At 43.9% G+C, this 20,556-nt stretch overlaps 2 protein-coding genes across 17 annotated transcripts in view; one reads left to right on the top strand and one right to left on the bottom strand.

Annotated features, from left to right (window-relative positions):
- The window catches only part of TAF5L (TATA-box binding protein associated factor 5 like), a 32,718-nt gene extending 25,239 nt beyond the window's left edge, over nucleotides 1-7,479 (bottom strand). For 2 of the 3 annotated variants that reach the window (XM_035281372.3, XM_035281374.3), the window contains exon 1: nucleotides 7,308-7,479. The gene's annotated coding sequence lies outside the window, so the exon portion shown is untranslated. Of the gene's footprint in view, nucleotides 1-7,007; nucleotides 7,099-7,307 lie in introns of those variants that run through there. The other variant, XM_008985288.5, reaches the window with a different exon arrangement.
- Nucleotides 7,480-7,602: 123 nt separating this feature from the next.
- URB2 (URB2 ribosome biogenesis homolog) overlaps nucleotides 7,603-20,556 on the top strand; it is a 35,098-nt gene continuing 22,144 nt past the window's right edge. For 12 of the 14 annotated variants that reach the window (XR_004737099.3, XR_013529758.1, XR_013529760.1 and 9 more), the window contains exons 1-4: nucleotides 7,603-7,760; nucleotides 9,128-9,266; nucleotides 13,783-13,959; nucleotides 16,442-19,769. Coding sequence is in view for 6 of the 14 variants with exons in the window: in XM_035281363.3 (XP_035137254.2) it covers nucleotides 9,141-9,266; nucleotides 13,783-13,959; nucleotides 16,442-19,769 (3,631 nt within the window). In the remaining 8 variants the exon portion in view is untranslated. Of the gene's footprint in view, nucleotides 7,809-9,127; nucleotides 9,267-13,782; nucleotides 13,960-16,441; nucleotides 19,770-20,556 lie in introns of all 14 variants that reach the window. The other 2 variants (XM_078356672.1, XM_035281362.3) reach the window with 1 other exon arrangement.

Here is a 20,556-nt window from a genome sequence, read left to right as displayed (position 1 = left end):
GGCAGCTTTGAGTAGGGGTGAGTTCAAGATAAATTCAGGCAAACTCACTACACAAACCTCAAATCAGCTCTTCAACTGAAACTTCTGACCACTGGCCACTGTTTTTTTTTTTTTTTTTTTTTTGAGTAACTGTATTTTTTTCCAATAGTAAATCTATGCTTGGGTATACTCTGGCTGCTTTTCAAAGGGCCATATGAGAAGTACCTAAAGGTGGAAGAAAATTAGAAAAGTCCAGTTGAGAAGTGCTTTGTAGAGTCAGGCATAGTGTCATGCACCTGTAATTCTAGTTACTTGGGAGGCTGAGCTGGAAAGGATCATGAGCCCAAGAGTTGGAGCCTGGGCAATATAGCCAGACTGCCTCTCTAAAGAGAGAGAAGCAATTTGCGCATTGGAAATGGTTCAGTTGCACTAGCTACATTTGTTTTTTAAGTTCAGAGAGAATTCCCATTTAGAATAGGAGTTGGTGTCCTCTTCGAAGTAAGGGAGAGAACAGAATCTTAACATCATGACTGGCTTTTTGAGTGTTTTGTTTCCTTTTGTTTGGTTGTTGCTTTAATGGTGGATGATGGCACCATTAAGCTGGCTAAGAAAACTGGGAGAAGGAAGAGGTATTGTAGGTGGAAATGTCTGTTAATCGACTGAGTTCAGGAAGGTGGTCTGACTGCAAGTCTTGCGTAAGTGGTGAGATGAAGTGGGGAAAGCAAAGCAGCAGTGGCCGAGGGAAATGGGAGGGAAGAGCCATCAGAGAGGCTTGCAGTGGGAGAGGCCAAAAGAGTTTCAAGTAGGAGGTGAGTTCCGCAGCATCACATCCAGCTGAGAGATTATGAAGGGTGGTGCTGAAAAGTGACTGGTTAGATCAGACAAGCGTTAAAGAACCCAAGTCTCAGTAGCCCACTGAGGTCAGAAGTGGGGTCAGCTGGCTGAGTGAGGAGACTGGTGAAGGTTTAGAATAGCGTAGGTGGAAGGCTCTAGGGTAAGTAGTTGATGAAACAAGGCTTATGGAAAATCATGGAGGTCCATGGAGAAAATCCATTTCTTGTGACATCTGTTTGCTGGATTTCATGATTTCCACCTTCTTTCTACCACTGCTGCCATCTGCCAAAACTCCACATTCTTCACTGCATCCTGAGCCCCAGCCATGACCTTATTCATGTGCCATTTTATTTCTTAGGACACCATGGGAAAAAACACAGCTTCTAGTTCAAGCGTATTTCTGTCAGTCTGAGCAAAGATTGAATATGAAAGGCTATCATAATTTTTAAACTCTATGAGGTATGACTGAAACTGAAAGTAGTATGGTTCATTTATTTTTCAGCTGTGATTTATATTTTCACAAAGCTAATTGGATGCACTTTATCATGATGATAAATAATGCAAAGCTGGAGTTTTAGGTCTACTTAGACTGATTTTTTTGAAAGATATTACAACCCTTTCATTACTGTTTAGTGAAGAGAACTAATAACTTTACAATGTTTGGCAGTAATAAAAGGTAGCTGTCTTTTTAAAACAAAATACTAACTTTTGGAGATTTGTAGTTAGTAAGCAGAAGTGTTATTCAAAACTTAAAATAATTCAGTTCCTTAGTTGCGCTAGCCATATTTTCACTGCCCAGTAGCCCTGTGTGGCTAGTGACTACTGCTCTGAACAGTGCAGACGTAGAACACTTCCAGCATTGGCCAGAAGTCCTCTTGGACAGTAGTGCTGCTCTGTTTAACACATAAATGTTTTAATGGCATTAGACCATCCCCAAATCCTCATGTACTGCATTTGAGTTCAGTTTCGGGAACAGTGATAAGCATAGGAAAACATGTTACCCCTTATTTTCAGAACAGGACATCCTATTTCTTTCTGCAGTGGTGTTTGCAAATAGAGCATTTGTGAAAGTTTTCTTTATGTGATCAAGCATAGTAAGTAGTGTAGATAGCCATTCTGTAGATTGTGCCACACTCTTCCATGTTGATAAGATTTTGTATAGAAGCAATTTTTCTATGCTGTTATATAGTATTCAAGTAGAAATTCAAAAAGATCATGAGCTTAAAATAAACTCTCAAGAATTCCAAGGAGAAGCTAGATAACACTTACTTTGTTTTTAAGATGAGTTTCAAAGATAAGAAAAGCCCTGTCCTCAGGGAACTCTCCCTCTGTTTGGGGGAACTGAGGAAGAGTGATGACAACTCTTCCTCAGTGAGCAAGAGGGGACAACCTGCATGAGGGTTGGGGGGTGATTTAGGCTGTGTGTGTGTGTGTGTCTCAGAGTGGATGGAATCATCTGCAAGTTTTCATTCCAGAGCAGCACTACTGTCCAAGAGGACTTCTGGCCAATGCTGGAAGTGTTCTACGTCTGCACTGTTCAGAGCAGTAGTCACTAGCCACACAGGGCTACTGGGCAGTGAAAATATGGCTAGCGCAACTAAGGAACTGAATTAAGTTTTGAATAACACTTCTGCTTACTAACTACAAATCTCCAAAAGTTAGTAGTTTGTTTTAAAAACACAGTTACCTTTTATTACTGCCAAACATTGTAAAGTTATTAAAATGTCTATACACTTTGATACATCTTATTGGGAGGATATCTTCTTTGACCACTAAACGAAGAATCATAAACGGAAGTTTTTATATACTGTTTTCTAAACACTGACAATATACAACACTCCTTAAATATTTTTTCAATTAAAAAAATAACGGAAAAGACAATTTGCTTCAGCAGAGAAACAGAGATGCAGTTAATTTCTTTCTATAAAATGTCTAACTCTAACCCTTGCAATAAGAAACTTAAAAAGAAAACTTTTTAGTCAACTTAAAAAAAAGAGAAAACTTGGAGGGTTGTAGATGAAAATCAAATGTCTAACTATAATCTTTATTAATTTACACATATCTAAAATATATAAGGCAATATATTAATTTACAAAACAAGTTTACTCCAACTATCCATGAATATCTTAAACACCAGCATCTGTGATGAATTAAGCCACTATGTTGCAAAGAACTTCCCTGGTTTGTATCTATTAATAAAAAGAAAAGAAAAAAAGAATTAAGCCACTATGAATCACCAAATTCCATTTTCCAGAGCACGTACCATCTACTAGATCTGTTACCATAAAGCACTTCTGAAATCCATACACAACGCTCTTGCTGGAAGTCTCAACCCAAGCCATCAATGTCTGTTGAGGTGAGCAGAACTTCTTTTCATTCATTCATTCATATATATATATATACATACACATATACATACACACACACACATATGCACACAGTGACACACTTTCTTTTTTTTTGAGATCTGGAAAAATTAGTTTTCACATTTAACACTTGCACTTCATGATACTCCACACCCCTATCAGGAATAATGACTGAATCTTTCCTATTTTTTTGTTTCACGTATTTGGTAAGATTGAATAAACATCCCAAAATAGCACCAGCTGAGGTTGTTCCCGTTGTTCCAGCCCATTATGTCTTTCCCAAAGAGCACCTTGTTGTTCAAAATAGTGTCTGAGAAAGAGTGCCCTGTAACAGGGGAGCCCAAACGTGATGCTTTTGGGGGGAAACCCTGCTTGTGATCAAGCATATACAATATATACTTGAAGATAAGTTTTAAGAGGGAAGGCTGCCTGGTTTCTTCATGTCTTCTATAAGTGCTAAGCTTTGAGATTTTGATGAAAATACCCAACTCTACCGCCATTTTCCTTTTGAAATCACAGGCAGACAGGGAACTGCCAAGACTTGCTTTTTAATTTTAGTAGAAAATAAAAGTAAAATAGAAGACTTGCATTTTGAGACAAGGTCTCGCAGTGTCACCCAGGTTGGAGTGCAGTGTCATAATTACAGCTCACTGCAGCCTTGACCTCCTGAGCTCAAAGATCTTCCTGCGTCAGCCTCCCTAGGAGCTGGGGCCACAGGCATGCACATCATCACACCTGCTTAATTATTATTATTATTATTATTATTTTGGTTGAGACTGGGTCTCACTATGTTGCCCAGGCTGGGCTCAAACTCCTGTGCTCAAGTGATCCTCCCAAAGTGCTAGGATTATAGGCATGAGCCACTATACCTGACCCTATTTTCAACATAATACTACACTATGAAAGGTATAATCTTTCCAAAAAGCTAATCTGATGTTATCTATGTTATCTCTGCTAAACTCAAAAATTTTCTACTGGCGCTAGGCGTGGTGACTGATGCCTGTAATCTCATCGCCAAGGTAGGTGAATCACCTGAGGTCAGGTGATCAGCCTGGCCAACACAGTGAAACCCCGTCTCTACTAAAATCTTACAAAAATTAGCTAGATGTGGTGGTGCAAGTAGTCCCAGCTACTCGAGAGGCTGAGGCAGGAGAACTGCTTGCACCTGGGAGGCGGAGGTTTTGGTGAGTTGAGATCGTGCCATTGCACCCTGGTTTGGGAGACAAGAGTGAAACTCTGTCTCAAAACAAAACACTTTCTACTGCCTCCACTAGTGTGAAGAATAGAAAAAGTCAGTGTTTACTGTGTCATTTCCAGGTTACTCTGATCTGCCTTTGTTTACCTCACTGGACCAATCCTTGGTTCTTCTTACTCCACCTTCTCCCCTCAGGGCCCTCCAGTAGTTGGAGGCACTGCCACACTGGCACTACAACCTCGTCTGGCTATATTCCAACCCCACTTTGCAGCTCAGGTTAGTCATCTCAGCTTCCTTGATGACAGTCCCTTCCACACACAGATCCAGGAACAAATCTCTATAGTAGAACTCTTGTCTGTTTCATAGACTACTACTACAAATACCTGAGGCTTACTGAGCATACCGGGCGCTAAGACACTTCAAGCACTTAAAATTAAGTGCTTTACATAGATTGTCTTCTTTAAGCTCACAAGAAACCTATTAGGTAGGACATATTCTTCAGATCGGAAAGGTGAGGCCCAAAGAAGTTACAGGGCTAGGACGGGAACTCAGGCCATGAGGCTGAAGGGTCTGTGCTCTTCTATTCTAAAGTATCTTGCTGCTCAAAGGATTCTACACATGACCAGGGGCTTCCTGAGGGAGCACAACAGTGAGTGCTTACCAGATGCTTGCTGAGAATGATCGGAACACTTACTACCTGAGAAGTCAGCCACTTAGAACATAGAATGGAAACTTGACTTCTAGTCCTGTCCACTGAGTAATGCTGGTTTAACAGATGATCCCTAGAGCCCCATTCCAGCAAAACAAACTAGCAAAAACAAAACCCCCTTTTTTCGCCCAGAGATGTCCTTTATAGGTGCTAACACATTGCTTGCGAAACCAAAAACCAATTACTGAGTAGTTAAGTGAGGCCTTTACCTAGTTTCAGTGACAGAAGCACACATAAACCTCACATTTAGAGGCAGGAACAAGAAAACCATTCCAAGATACACTAATCTAATTTGTTGTTGATGACAAAGAAAAATACTTTAAACAAGCCCTCACTTTTAAATTTTCTAGCTTAACACTGATTTTCAAGGCCGGAAGGATTTATAATTCATTAAAAAAATTAGCACATATTCCATTTAACACACAAAAAAACTTCAGACTACAGGGAACCTAGAAGGTATTCTGCCAAAAGGAAATCATAATAGCTAACATTTAGCAATTTTTTTTTTTTTTTTGAGACAGAGTCTCATTCTGTCACCAGGCTGGAGTACAGTGACGGGATCTCACCTCACTGCAACCTCTGCCTGCTGAGTTCAAGCAATTCTCCTGCCTCAGCCTCCTAAGTAGCTGGGACTACAGGCACACGCCACCACACCCAGCTAATTTTTGTATTTTAGTAGAGACGGGGTTTCACCATGTTGGCCAGGGTGGTCTCGATCTCTTGACCTCGTGATCAGCCTGCCTCGGTCTCTCCCTAAGTGCTGGGATTACAGGTGTGAGCCACCTCGCCCGGCGCCATTTTCATATACTTCATTCTTTTTCTGGGTACCTTTAAAAAGGTCCTTATTTGGGAATCTGAGGCAGGAGGATTGCTTGAGCTTAGGAGTTCGAGACCAGCCTGGGCAACACAGAGACACCTTGTCTCTCAAAATAAAACTCCACGTTTAAGTTATTCCTCATCACCCTATTTTACAGATGAGAAAACTACAGCTCAGAGAGGTTACGCAGATGGCTACATGGTTTCCATCCAGGTCTACTGTCACCAAGCCCTATCCACTACATTAAGCTGTTCCAAAGTTTAACCTGTGGCCAAATGCATTTAACCTATCTAACCTATTAAGCACAAAACTCCCTTTCCTACTCCCACTTCCAAGTAGAGCTGTGACCAAGAACTGGAGAACAGCCTCCGTGTCCTCTCCTACACCCCCAACTCAGGTGTTGGCACACTTGAATCGCCTAATAGAAAACATGCTCCGCCCTTACTGTTCCTCTCGGCTCAGCTCCCAACTGTCTCTTCGCAGGAGTCACCATTCCGAGATTCCAATCTGCAAGGTCAGTTTAGGTACAGCAATTTAAGACAAACACCGCATGGGACTAGCATTTACCTTCTGATCCCAGAACCACACAGAGTGCGAGATCTGCAGTACAACGACTTTCACAACTGATGGGAGAACTGCATGTAGCGTTCCTGCACTCCACTTCCGCTAAGTCTAAAATGACACCACTGTTTCTAATCTTCCACTCACTGCGAACCAACGCCTTTATCGAATACATTTTCAAAAGCCTAGCAGCTTCGCGAGCTGGAGGTGGCGAACCCGTCCCACGCCATGGGCGCACCAACCTTACCTTGCTGTCATGAGGCAAAGAGCCCTGAGACACCCTTGCAGGTCGGCACGCTCCCGCAGTAGCTAGTCTAACTCTGGCTCCCCCGTGTCACACGCGGAGACCGACTCCACACCCACCCACGCACCATCACCATGTGCAAAGTTGAATCCCGACTTCGCCGCAAAGACATTTCCTTTTCCCCTACATGCAAAGGAGCTGTGAAGACGTGCTCCCCATCAGGCTGTCGGGCACTGAGATCCCTGCCCCGCGGGCGCCCGCCACCTCCTCCCCGAGCCCAGCATCCGACCCGCAGGACCCACCCCTGCGCAGGAACGCGACGCCAGTCCAGGTGTAGCCGCCGACTGCAGGCCACGCCGCCGGCCGCAGCCCGGGACTCGGGAGGCCGAGGGCGGAGGCGCGGCCACCGCGCCCGCGCAGAGCCGCCCGTCGCCCCCCCGCCCCGCCCCCACTCGCCCCACCCCCACCGCCCGCCGGCGGGAGCCGAGGCGCGCCCGGCCGAGGCCCCGCCGCCCTGGTCCCCGCCCGCCCGCCCGCTCGCTCGCGCGCGCGCGCGCCTCGCGACCCTCCCGACCCTCCCAGCTCGAGCGCCCCGCACTCACTGAACATCCCAGGCGGCTCCGGCTCCCCCCGCCGCCGCCGCCTCCGGGATCGGGTTGATTCCGCCTCCGTAGTCTCTGCCGCAGGGTCTCGCTCTGACGGCCGGCTCAGCTGGGCCCCCACGCCCCGCGCCCCGCCGCCCCCGCCGCCGCTTTGGGCGGCCGCTCCATGACTGACTGACACGGAGCGGGCCGCGGGCTGGGCCGCTTGGGCCTCCAACGCGCAACAGTCTCCGCCAATGGGCGAGGCGCCTCGGCGCTCGGCTGGCGACGCCTGGCGTGCGTGCCGCCCCTCTCCGCTGCGCCGCCGGCGTCGGGCGGAAGAAGCGTGGGGGCCGGGCCCACGTGGTGGGGCTGCGGAAACCGGACAGTCGCCGCCGCCGCCGTTGCCCCTGTCCTCCGTCGTCTACGAGGGGCTGTCTCGAGCTGAGCCCCCTACCGGGCCCGGGTCCCGAGGTGAGTCCCTACCGTCGGTGCGCTCTCTACCTGGAGCCAGGTCCCGAGGTGAGCCCCCAACCCGGGGTTGGTCCTCTCCAGAGGCGAGCCCCTACCTGAGGCTGGGCCCCGACGGGGGTCCCCCACCCGGCCCAGTTCCAGTGCCGCCAGCAGATCTGGGCGAGAGCCGACTGGACGCGCTCCATCTGTGAAGGCGAACTCCCTCCTGCCTCCTAACTGCTCTCTGTTTCTTGTTGCTTTGTTTCTTTCTGTTGGGCAGGGAGTGCTAGCAGGGCTTTGCTGTCCGCCCTGGACTTTGCATTGCCGGGTAAGGGCGGCTGGAGGCCAGGAAAGCGGAATTCTGGCGGAGCCCGGAAGAGCATCTCGGTCGTCTTTGCAGCCAGTTCAACAAACACTTGTTATGCACTTTGTAGCTGTCTCAGTGGCGGTCTGTGGTATTGAACGTAAAAGTCAGGCATCGTTGAATTCGTTTTGGACATTTTGACAAAATGGGAACACTGACACCACTTGATGGTTCTTTTTCTTTGCAGTAGAGTAAAGGATAATTTAATTTCTAAAATGAAAACGGCTTAACCTTCCTTTTTACTATAACTTTTAGGAAAGTCAAAGCCAAGTGTACCCAGTTTTATAGTAACTGTAGGTGTTTGATATGTTTGCGCCCTCCGAGACTTCATGACGTTTTTGTTTTCTATTTTCAGTCTTTTCCTTGTGCAAGTATCTCTTGTAGAGTCTTTTTGGAAGTGTGTATGTGCATTGTAAATTTATACATGAATGAATAAAAGTCTTAGCGGGAGGTTACTGTTGCCGCTGAAATAACAGTATTCCCTGGGGGATTTCCTTTTCTCTTGGAGACATTACTTTCCCCAGATATTGCTTATGTATCTTTTCCTCTTTTAATTGGAAACAGTGTATGAATGATTCTTTCCACAAGTAATGTAAACACCGATTTTTGCCTTCTTGGATTCCTGTACACTTGCCTTTGTGGATGTGATGTTTGATCACAGCTGGAATATATATAGTCCATCTTCTGTGTGTACCATCCATCTTCTGCCTGCTTTTGTCTGAATCTCATGTACATACCTTAAAAATGTACATACCTTAATTTTAAAATATTTTATTGCCAAAAAATGCTATAGGTTATTGGTTATCTGAGCCTTCAGGGATTCATGCTTTTGTCTGAAAATTCATGGAGTCTAGTATCTTGTATGTAGATTTACCGCAACTGAACTGTTGATTCATTAAAAACTTTTGAAAGAATACATATTAGGTGAACAATAAGATACAATATTGCAATACTGTTGACTTTCTGGTGCCTGCTCAGTCTGACCATGTTATAACATATTTTTTTCATTGTTTCCAAATTGTAGATAACTTGTAGCAATGGCTGCTGTTTATTCTGGCATTTCCCTTAAGCTTAAAAGCAAGACAACTTCCTGGGAAGATAAACTAAAACTAGCTCACTTTGCTTGGATTTCTCATCAGTGCTTTCTTCCAAATAAAGAACAAGTAAGTATAAAGTGAAGCTCATATTTTTATAGTCTATCAAGATAATTGCATATTGGCAATTGGTTAAAATAAAAAAGAAATAGAGAAAAGGTTGGGGAGGGAACTTTGTTGGAAGTTAAATGAAATGTCAATGGAAAAAGTAATGAGTCATACTTCATAATACCTTTTTTTTTGTTGTTGAAAAACCTCATTTAGTTCGGAGGCAGTGGCTCATGCCCGTAATCTCTATTTTGGGAGGCCAAAGCAGGAGGATCGCTTGAGGCCAGGAGTTCTACACCAGACTGGACAACATAATGAGATCCCTTTATGTTGGGATCTCATTATGTTTTGGGATTTGTGTCCTGGCTTCCTCCACATTACCTGCAGCTTAACCTCTAACTTTAAATATATATATATATATATCTACACATATACATACATACATATGTTAGACATGGTGGCATGTGCCTGTAGTCCCCACTACTTAGGAGGCTGAGGTGGGAGAATCCCTTGAGCCGAGGAGTTTGAGGCTGCAATGAGCTGTGATTGTGCCACTTCACTCCTGGTGATAGAGCAAGACCTTGTCTCTTCAAAATAAATAAATAAACCCACTGAATTTAGCATTTCTTTTGTTTGGAGACATTATATTATAAATTAAGTGTATGCATTAATGAACATATTGGGAATTAAGTTATGAAGTTAGTTTCTGAAAGTCCATTGATAGCTACATTTGATTATGAATCCAAAGTGATCTTTCATAAGCGGTAGGTGGTGCTTTGTTAAAAATCTTCAGAATTGGATAAATTGAAGGTTGGGTAGTAGAGAAATGTTAGTATTAGTATAAAGCCGTTTTAGAAATAGGCTAGGTACCAAGAAAGGCATTGCATTTTGTTAGAATTTCTCAAGCTTTTTTGGCTTAAAAATAGCGTGATAAGCACCAGGATGACAAGCTCATGAAATTGGATTAATACACATCCAGTTGCTGTTGTCAAAGAAGACAACACAAAATGTGTCCGAGATGGATGCCATATGTAAAATGATGATGAGGTGTGGTGCATAGAGCAGTGGTCATATCCAGTGCTTTCTACACCTGGATGAACATGGGAGTCATCTTGGTAGCGGGGCAGTCACTTGGCAAGTGCTGCCCAGAGTGAAATGAAGGGGTAGCTCTTGCAACCAATTGGACCAAGGTTTCTGCTGTTATACTGAGAGATTGTATTCCTTCTGGCATCTGTCACTGTTCATACTATTATTGACAGTTCTGGTATCGTGAGCTGTGGCCTCACCACCTTTCTTCAATGTTTTGTGAATGAGGAAACATGACACAGTAATGGAACCAGTATAAGTATGGTCCTTTTCATAAAGCACTTGTGTGCTTTCATATTGACTGTCTATCTCCTGGATGAAGTATAAATATTAATAGTGTTAGAGGTTAAGCTGCAGGTAATGTGGGGGAAGCCAGGACGCAAATCCCAGACTTTCAACTCTTTCTTGCTTTTTTGCTTTATGTGTCTGATTCATTCTGTGGTTATTCTGAGCAGTTGTATTTCTAACTTTTACTTTTTCTTTTTTTTCTTATACGATCTGTTCTAACTTTTAAAACTTAGTACATGCATATCTCAGAGATATTACAGGCTTGGTTCCATACCAGTGAAATAAAATTAAGATCACAATATTGCGAGTCACACAAGTGTTTTGGTTTCCTAGTGCATATAAAATTTATGTTTATACTATAATTTATTAAGAATGCAATAGCATTATGCTTAAAAAATGCATGTACCTTAATTTAAAAATACTTTATTGCCAAAAAATGCTATTGGTTATTGGTTATCTGAGAATTCAAGGAATCATCGTTCATCCTGGAGGGTCTTGCCTCAGTGTTGATGATCTGGGTGGTGATTGCTGAAGGTTGGAGTGACTGTGCTGCTTAAAATAAGACAACAGCGAAGTTTGCTGCATGGATGGGCTCTCCTTTCATGAAAGACACAGCATTTTTCTCATGGGAGAACTTCTTTCTAAATTGGACTTCTCAAAACCTGCCACTACTTATCAACTAAGTTTAAGTTCTGTTCTCAATCCTTTGTTGTCATTTTAGCAACGTTCACAGCATCTTCCCCAGGAGTAGATTCCATCTCAAGAAGCCACTTTCTTTGCTCCTCTCTAAGAAGCAATTTATTTGTTCAGGTTTTATTAGTCCCGCCTTCAGGCTCCACTTCTATTCCCCTGGCTATTTCCAGTGTACATGCAGTTACTTTCTCTACTTAAATCTTGAGCCCTTCAGAGTCATCCATGAGGATTGGAATCAGCTTCTTCCACACTCCTGTTAATGTTGATATTTTGACCTCTTTTCATGATTCATGAATATTTGTACTGGCATCTAGAGTGGTGATTCTTTCCACAAGATCTTCAGTTTGGCTTTCTCCACATTCATCAGATAAATCACTCTGGCACCTGTAGCATTAGGAAATGTGTTTCTTAAATAATCAGACTTGAAAGTCAGAAGTACTCCTTGATTTATGGGTTACAGAATAAATGTTGTGTGAGCAGTCATGAAAACCACATTCATCTCCTTGTATATCTCCATCAGAGCACTTGGTCACCCTAGAGCAGTAATCTGATAGAAATCTTTTTGTTCTGATCTGTCTCAATATGGGCTTAAAAATCTTTAGTAAACTATGCTGTAAATGGATGTGGTGTCATTCAGGCTTTGTTTTTCCATTGACAGAGCACAAGCAGAGTACATTTAGCATACTTCTTAAGGGCCCGAGGGTTTAGGGGATGGTAAATGTTCATTGGTTCAACTTAAAGTTACCAGCTGCATTAGACCTTAATAAGAGAGTCAGCCTGTCCTTTGAAGCTTTGAAGCCAGGCATTGACATCTGTTCTCTAGCTATGGAAGTCCTAGATGGAGGCTGTGCTCAGTGGCTCATGCCTGTAATCCCAGCACTTTGGGAGGCTGAGGCGGGTGGATCACCTGAGGCTGGAAGTTCGAGACCAGCCTGGCCAACATGGTGAAACCCTGCCTCTACTAAAAAAAAAACAACAACAACAACAAAAAAAAACTAGCCAGGTGTGGCGGTAGGCACCTGAAATCCTAGCTATTAGGGAAGCTGAGGCAGGATAATTGCTTAAACCTGGGAGGTGGAAGTTACAGTGAGCTGAGATTGTGCCATTGCACTCCAGCCTGGGAGACAGAGTCTGACTCCATCTAAAAAAAAAAAAAAAAAAAAAAAAAAACCAAACAAATTAAAAAACCCAGAAACCAAAAATAAAGTCCTAGATGGCCTCTTCCAATAGAAGGCTGTTTCTTCTGCATTGAAAATCTGTTGTTTAGTGTAGCCAACTTCATCAAGTATCTTAGCTACATCTTCTAGATAACTTCACCTAGCACTTTTATGAAGATGGCTTCTTTCACTAAACCTCATGAACCAGCCTCTGCTAGCTTCTAGCTTTTCTTCCACAGCTTCTTTACCTCTCTCAGTTCATAGAATTGAAGAGAGTTAGGGCCTTGCTTTGGATTAAGCTCTGGCTTAAGGGAATGTTGTGGCTGGTTTGATCTTCTATCCAGACCACTAAAACTTTCTCCACATCAGCAATAAGGCTGTTTCGCTTTCTGTCATTTGTGTGTTCACTGGAGTAACACTTTCACTTTCCTTCAGTATCTTTTTGTTTGCATTCACATTTTGGCTGGTTGGCTCAACAGGCTTGGTTTTTGGTCTGTCTCACCTTTCAGCAAACTGCTTCATTAATTTTAATTATTTTTATCTTTGGATTTAAAGTGAGAGACAAACAGCTCTTCCTACCACTTGAACACCTAGAGGCTATTGTAGGGTTAATTGGCCTAATTTCAGTGTTATTGTATCTCAGGGAATAGGAAGGCCAGAGAAGAGGGAGAGAGGAGGAAATAGCCCTTTCAGGGTAATAGCATTTTGATGGAGCAGTCAGGAGGCATAGAAGATTTATTGATTAGGCTTGCTGACTTAGAAGGACACAGTTCATGGCTCCCCAAAACAATTAGAATAGTAAGTAACATCAGTGGTCACTGATCACAGAGCACCATAACGAATATAATAAGAATGAAAATGTTTGAAATAGTGGGAGAATTTCCAAAGTGTGCCAGACATGAAGCGAGCACATGCTGTTGGAATGAAGGATCCGGTAGACTTGTTTGGCACAGGGTTGCCATAAACCTCCAATTAGTAAAGTGCAGAATCTGTATCTACAAGGCACAATAAAATGAGATATGCCTGTATAACCTCGGCAAAGAGGGTAAGACATGTTAGAGTTTCACCTGAACTTTTTATTTGCCCTTGCTGAAGACAAATTTGTTGTCTTCCCCTCCTTATCCTTTAATAATAAACATTTTAAAATACCAAAACACTTATGTCATATTACCAAAGGTAAGTTTTAAAAGAAAGGTTTTTTTCTTCCCCATGGTGATTGGATTTGGTAATATCCGTAATGTCCCTGTGATGGCCAACATCTTTCTCTCTCAGCAAATAAATTTATTTTCAGTGTATGTTTCCTTCAAATTCAGGTATTACTTGATTGGGCAAGACAATCATTGGTTGCATTTTATAAGAAGAAACTTGAACTGAAGGAAGATATTGTTGAAAGGCTTTGGATGTATATAGATAACATTTTACATAGCAGAAAATTGCAGAATCTCCTCAAGAATGGAAAGACCATTAATCTTCAGATTTCCCTAGTCAAGGTAATTAACTCTTCTCTTGTCCTATATGCATTGGATGCATCTCCATTGATTTCTTCTTAATGCTGGAAACTTGTTTTAGTGTCAATTTTATGAAGATACAGGAAATATCAAGGTAGGGGAGAAGGATGTAATATTATTAGAATTACAATAATAACTTTGTTAAATGCATATCATATATTCTATACCATACTAAACCCTTTGTTATTTAATATTCAAAATAAAGCTTAGAACTCTTTCATAAACACATTATTGATTACCTTTTTAATTGGAAAAGGTAGCTAGCAAATTATGCTACTCTGACTTGTTTTTCTTCTTCACCTTTCTTTTGGTCTGGAGGGAGATCAAAGGCCAAAAACCAGACAGGAATTTCCTCAAAGGGTGTTTTTTTTTTTAATTTTTTTTTTTTTTTTTTTTTTACGATGGCCTTCAAGCCACAAGTGCCACTAGTGGCTTGGCTGGCAACTCAGGGACCTCCTCGGTTTTTGACAGAAAGTGATTTTGAAGTCTCAGATCAGAAGTATGAACTTCATTGTCAAAATGGAGTGTGTTTAAATACCATGAGAATAGCTAGACGGAATAAAAACTGCTACTAATGAGCACTTAGTGTGTGCCAGTTTAACTTCAAGTTTAACTTTCTTGAAGTTCCATGGCTAGTCAGTGGCAGAACTGGGATTTGAACTTCCCTCTGCCTGAGTGTAAAGCCTGGGTTGTGAAGCCATCGCACTGCCTCACCCTCACGAGTGTGCAGGCAGAGAGAAAAGCATTAGAGGCTGGGAACGGAGAGAAACGAAGACTGAGCTGCCTGATGGCACATAGACTTTAATGGTTCTTGAGATTATGTTCCAAACTGGGTCAGTTTTTAAAATAATAAACCACTGGTCACCAAAGTGGCTTATTTCAAATGGTCTTTTGGAATATGGGAAGAAAATGTCTCCTTGTTTAAAAAACCATATTTAATTTTAATTTTTATACATGCTTTATAGTTATATAAAATGTTGGTACTGTGGCATATATATATAATTTATAAATAAATTATACTTATTGAGTATAAGTGCAGGAAAAATTGATGAGTTGTATAATAAAAAATTTGGAGATCACCATAAAAGTGCATTGACATTTAAGGATTTGTCATCTTTGTTACAGCTTTTCCAGAATAACTTTAAGAGTCCATGGCCAGCAATTACTTGAATGGAAATAATATTACCTATCTCATTAGGGCACTGATAACTTAGCACCTGAGATAGGTTTGATTCTCAGATTCCATAAGGCTGAGAGCAAGTCACTTAACCTCTGAGTGAATTACACAATCTGCCTGGTTCTCAAAATTTCTGGTGTTTGTGAATTTTGGAATTTTGAGAGCAGTAGACAATAGATTTGCTGTATAATAAGCAGTAGTAACATAACATTTGCTTCCCTTTTTTAAACATTTTTTGAGATAGAGTCTCCCTCTGTCCCCCAGGCGGAGTGCAGTGGTATGATCTTGGCTTACCTCTGCCTCCTGGGTTCAAGTGATTCTTGTACCTCAGCCTCCCGAGTAGCTGGGACTACAGGTTTGCGCCACCATGCTAAGCTGATTTTTATATTTTTAGTAGAGATGGTGTTTTACCATGTTGACCAGGCTGGTCTCGAACTCCTGGCCTCAAGTGATCTGCCCGCGCCTCAGCCTCCCAAAGTGTTGGGCTTGCAGGCATGAGCTACTGCACCCAGCTGCTTTCGTTTTTAAAAGAGTGCCTATTGCTTTGGCTTTTTAAGTAGAAAAAGTAAAATTGACTATAAACATGTATTTTTTTCTTTTTTTGAGACAGAGTCTTGCTCTGTCACCCAAGCTGGAGTGCAGTGGCTTGAACTCAGCTCACTGCAGCCTCTGCCTCCCAGGTTCAAGCAGTTCTCCTGCCTCGGCCCTCCAAGTAGCTAGGATTACAAGTGCCTGCCACCACACCTGGCTACTTTTTTTTTATTTTTAGTGGAGTTAGGATTTCACCATGTTTGCCAGGCTGATCTTGATTGCCTGACCTCAAGTGATCCACCCACCTCAGCCTCTCAAGGTGCTGGGATTACAGGTGTGAGCCACCATGCCTGGCCTATAAACATGTATTTTGGACCATAAGTTTATAACTCAAATGCTAGTCTCTCTCTGCCTGGGAACACTGAAGCTCAATTGCAGGTTTAGGATCTAAGGGAAAGTGATAATTTGGCACTTAAGCCTTTTAAAACCCACGTTTTTAAAAAAGGGACAGCAAATTTACAAAGGCATGGGTCCTTTTTTCAATTTGCATTGGTAGAAGATGGATAGGTAGAGGAATTAAAACAGGTGCTTTGCCTTATTTTTGATGTACTAAGCTTATGTCAAGTTCATTGACATACAGTATTTCTTACCAAGGTGAGGGTAATGGGTGAGTTTGTTGTGGTTGTTTTAATACTTTTCTTGCATATGTATGGGTCTAAGATAAGTAATGAATTTTTTTTCTTTCTTAATGTTCAGATCATAAATGAGAGAATAGCTGAGTTCTCTCATTCGGGATCCCAAAGAAACATCTGTGCTGTCCTTCGATGCTGCCAGGGCATCCTGTCAGCACCTGCCCTTGCTGTCATCTACACGGCCAAACAGGAGCTGATGGTGGCCTTGCTGAGCCACCTTTGCTGGTTGGCCTGCCGGCAGCCAGAAGGAGCCGTGGTAGCCCAGTTGTTTGAGGTCATTCACCTGGCCCTTGGCCATTACCTCTTGATCCAGCAGCAGCAGGTCAACCCAAGACGTGCCTTTGGGGATGTGACTGCTCACCTGCTCCAGCCAGGCCTGGTCCTGAGGCACTTACTCTCTGGGGGCACATGGTCACAGGCTGGTCAGGGCCAGTTGAGGCAGGTCCTGAGCCGGGACATCAGGAATCAGATTGAGGCCATGCTCCGAAGAGGAGTTTTTCAGCCTGAGCTGCTGTCATCCTATAAGGAGGAGCTCTTGGACCAGCAGCAAGGGGATACGAAGACAGGAGCCATGAAGAACCTTCTGGCTCCCATGGACACCGTGCTCACCAGGCTGGTCGATGCTGGCTACTGTGCAACTTCCCTTCATACCTCTGTTGTGGCCAACTCAGTGGCCTTGTTGTATAAGCTCTTTCTAGATTCTTACTTCGGGGAGGGAAACCAGCTTCTCTGCTTCCAGGTTCTCCCCAGGCTGTTTGGCTGCTTGAAGATTTCACACCTGCAGGAGGAGCAGAGAAAAGCCCTGTCCACATCAGATTGGACCACAGAACTTTTGGTTGTGGAACAGCTACTAAACTCAGTGGCCAACAACAATATCTATAACATCGCTGCTGACAGGATTCGGCACGAAGAGGTTCAGTTCCACTTTTACCGCCGTGTGGCTGAGCTGCTGATAAACCATGCACAAGCACCCATACCGGCCTGGTTCCGCTGCCTGAAGACTTTGATATCACTGAATCATTTGATTTTGGAGCCAGACCTGGATGACTTGCTGGCTTCAGCTTGGATTGATGCAGAAGTAACAGAGTTTCGAACCAAGAAAGCCCAGGAAGCGCTTATTCATACTCTCTTCCAGACTTATGCCAAACTCCGACAAGTGCCTCGGTTGTTTGAAGAGGTTTTGGGGGTGATCTGTCGTCCAGCTGCTGAGGCACTGAGGCAGCCTATGCTGGCCTCAGGCCCGTCCACGGTGCTCTGTGCATGCCTCCTGGAGCTGCCTCTGAGTCAGATCCTGGACACGTGGTCCCTTGTGTTGGAGAAGTTCCAGTCTTTAGTCTTGCCCTATTTGGAGAGTGATGCTGACATGGCCCTGAAGTCACTGTCACTGAGCTCGCTGCTGCATTGCATCATGTTCAACATGAGGAGCCTGGATAGCAGCACGCCCCTGCCCATCATCAGACGGACACAGTGCATGATGGAGAGGATGCTGAGGGAGCTCGTGCAGCCCCTGCTGGCCCTTCTGGACCCCCCAGGCCCAGAGCTTGAGCTGTGGCTGCAGAAGGTCAGTGACTCTGCACTCCTGCTCGCTTACACCTGGGCCCAGGTGGATGCTATGTTCAGTTTGAACTGTAGCCAGTATCACTCTATGTCTGGGGCCCTTACGGGTGTTCCTCTGGAGATCTCGGACCTCCCTTCATTGCTCCCAGGTATAGAAACACAGCATTGGAAGAAGATAGAGAAGTTTACAGCTCAGTTCAACTCTCTTGGTAGATACTGCTTAGAACAGCTGTACCTGCAGAAAATGAAAAGAACTTTAATGCAAACTAGTTTCCGGTCTGAAGAAGCCCTCCGAAGTTTGAGGTGTGATGCTGCCTTTATTATTGGTTCTGGCAGAAAAAACTTGAATCAAAGAACGACAGCTTCCTGGGACAGCCAAGTAGGGACGGTGAGTGGACTCACGTACCCTGTAGCACACTGGCACTTGATTGTGTCAAATCTCACCATTTTAATATCCTACCTGTGTCCAGATGATGTGAGATACCTGGCCAGTGTCCTGCTGAGAACTTTACCAATGGGCAGAGCCCAGGACGGCTCAATAGATGAAGAGCCATACATCACACTGCAAAAAATATCCAGAGCCATCCTTAACAGCCCTCTCTTTCCAGAGATGCAGTCCCTTCATTCTGCTTTCTTAATGTGTTTAGCCGCAAGATGTTCCAGCATTCTGTGTTCTGGTGCCCAGCGTGACTCAGGTCTTGTCAGTCAGCAGCTTCCCTGGCTTTTTGAAAAGGACCACATGGTTGTGGCTCATTGGGAAAATAGATTTGCAAAAATTGGACCCGAAGGTATAGAACCTCGAGGAGAAATTGCCCAGAACTTACTATCCCTGGTCAAGAGTGACTTCCCCATCCAGCTGGAGGGAGAACAGTTGGAAAGCATCCTGGGGTTTTTGGAAGTGATGTCTACTTTACAACTGGACAGCCTCTTGCCGCCTTATCATGTGCATTATTTTCTTCTGTTACTGTCCATGGCTGTCACCAAACTAGGATGTTCTTGCTCCTCCTCACTGGCTCTCAAGTTCTTGATGACTTGCTACCAGCTTCTTGGTTACCTGCAAAGAGGGAAAAGTGTTCGGTCTGTGTTCAAGATCATGTATGTTAGTGATATTTTTGAGATTGTACTGACCTCATTGTTCAGAGCTAGTAGTAGATTCCCTATTGAGATGGATGATCCCACTTGGCTGGAATTCCTCCAAGTGATAGGGACATTCTTAGAGGAGCTAATGCAGATGCTCATCCAAATGAAGCTGAGCTTGGTGCTCAATTTTAGAAAAATCACCACGTTCCTCTCTAGTTCCAAACCACACATGGAGGCAGCTTCTGGCAAACAGTTGGAAAATCAGAACCCTCAGGGCAGGCAGCTCCTTCTGGTGTCTTTAACGAGGTTATGCCATGTGCTGGGACCTTTCCTCAAAGAGCAGAAGCTGGGCCAGGAGGCCCCGGCAGCTCTGTCTAAGCTGCTGCAGCAGGCCATGCTGCAGACAGGAGCTGTGCTGCAACTCTGCTCCGTGCCAGGGGCCCAGGGCTGGTGCCTTCCTTTGGTCCTCATCTCATCTGTCAGCATGCTCTTGGAAGCTGACCTGTGCCTGCACTGCAGGGGTGGAGAGGCCAACATTTCCCAAGTAACCGACGGGACACTGCTCTCCCATGCTGCCCTCTACCAGGGTGTTTACTCTCAGATACTGTCGGAGTTGCCAGCTCTTGCAGGACAGGATCAGTCTTTTCGGGCAGCCTTGCAGTTTTTGACTCTGTTCTTTTTGGCCCCAGAACTCCATCCCAAAAAGGACTCCGTGTTTACCTCCATGTTTCATTCTGTGAGAAGAGTTCTTGCAGGTAAGGTATTTTCTCCTGAGTTAATTCTGTGTTACAGAGGTCTAGTTTCCGCTGCTCCCCTTTTTGGAACTGGGAGTAAGTGAACACGTAGTGTGTTCAAAAGGTACCACTTGCAGACAGTGAGACAATCTCCCTCCCAGGCCCAGCACTCACAACTTCATGCCTTTTATTTACATTCTAGGTACACTTAAGCAATTACCCTTACCACTGTTTACTTACTGTGCAAACAGCAGCCTCCTCTGTAGGTTACTCTGTGCCTCAGTTGCTCACTTATTTTGGAGGTGGTTCTGTGTAAGTTTACAATTTTGAAATCCACTCCTCTTCAGTTTTTTAGCCTTTAACTTGTCTTGGCTGCAGTGAGATACATAGATACTTGCATCCTTAGTAGGCTCTTAAGTATCAGACTTTCAGTGCCATAAATTGACTTTAAAAAGATATAAAAATCTGCCAACTTTAAAAAAGCACAAAACAGGGCCAGGCATGGTGGCTCATGTCAGTAATCCCAGCACTTTGGAGGCTGAGGGGGCAGATTGCTTGAGCCCAGGCAACATGGCAAAACCCCATCTCACCAAAAATACAGAAATTGGCCATGGAGTTTCAGGTGGGAGGATCGCCTGAGCCCAGGGAGGTTGGTGCTGCAGTGAACCTTGATCCTGTCATTTCACTCCAGCCTGGGTGACCCAGTGAGACCCTGTCTCACAAAAATAAATAAGTAAAATTTATTATTTATTATTTATTATTTATTTTGAGCCACACTGTTGTGCCACACTCTGTCCCCAGGCTGGAG

The sequence above is a fragment of the Callithrix jacchus genome, chromosome 19, assembly GCF_049354715.1.
Source record: "Callithrix jacchus isolate 240 chromosome 19, calJac240_pri, whole genome shotgun sequence".
NCBI classification, from domain to species: domain Eukaryota; kingdom Metazoa; phylum Chordata; class Mammalia; order Primates; family Cebidae; genus Callithrix; species Callithrix jacchus.
Note: the sequence above shows the minus strand (reverse complement) of the source record. Positions and strands in the feature narration are given on the sequence as shown.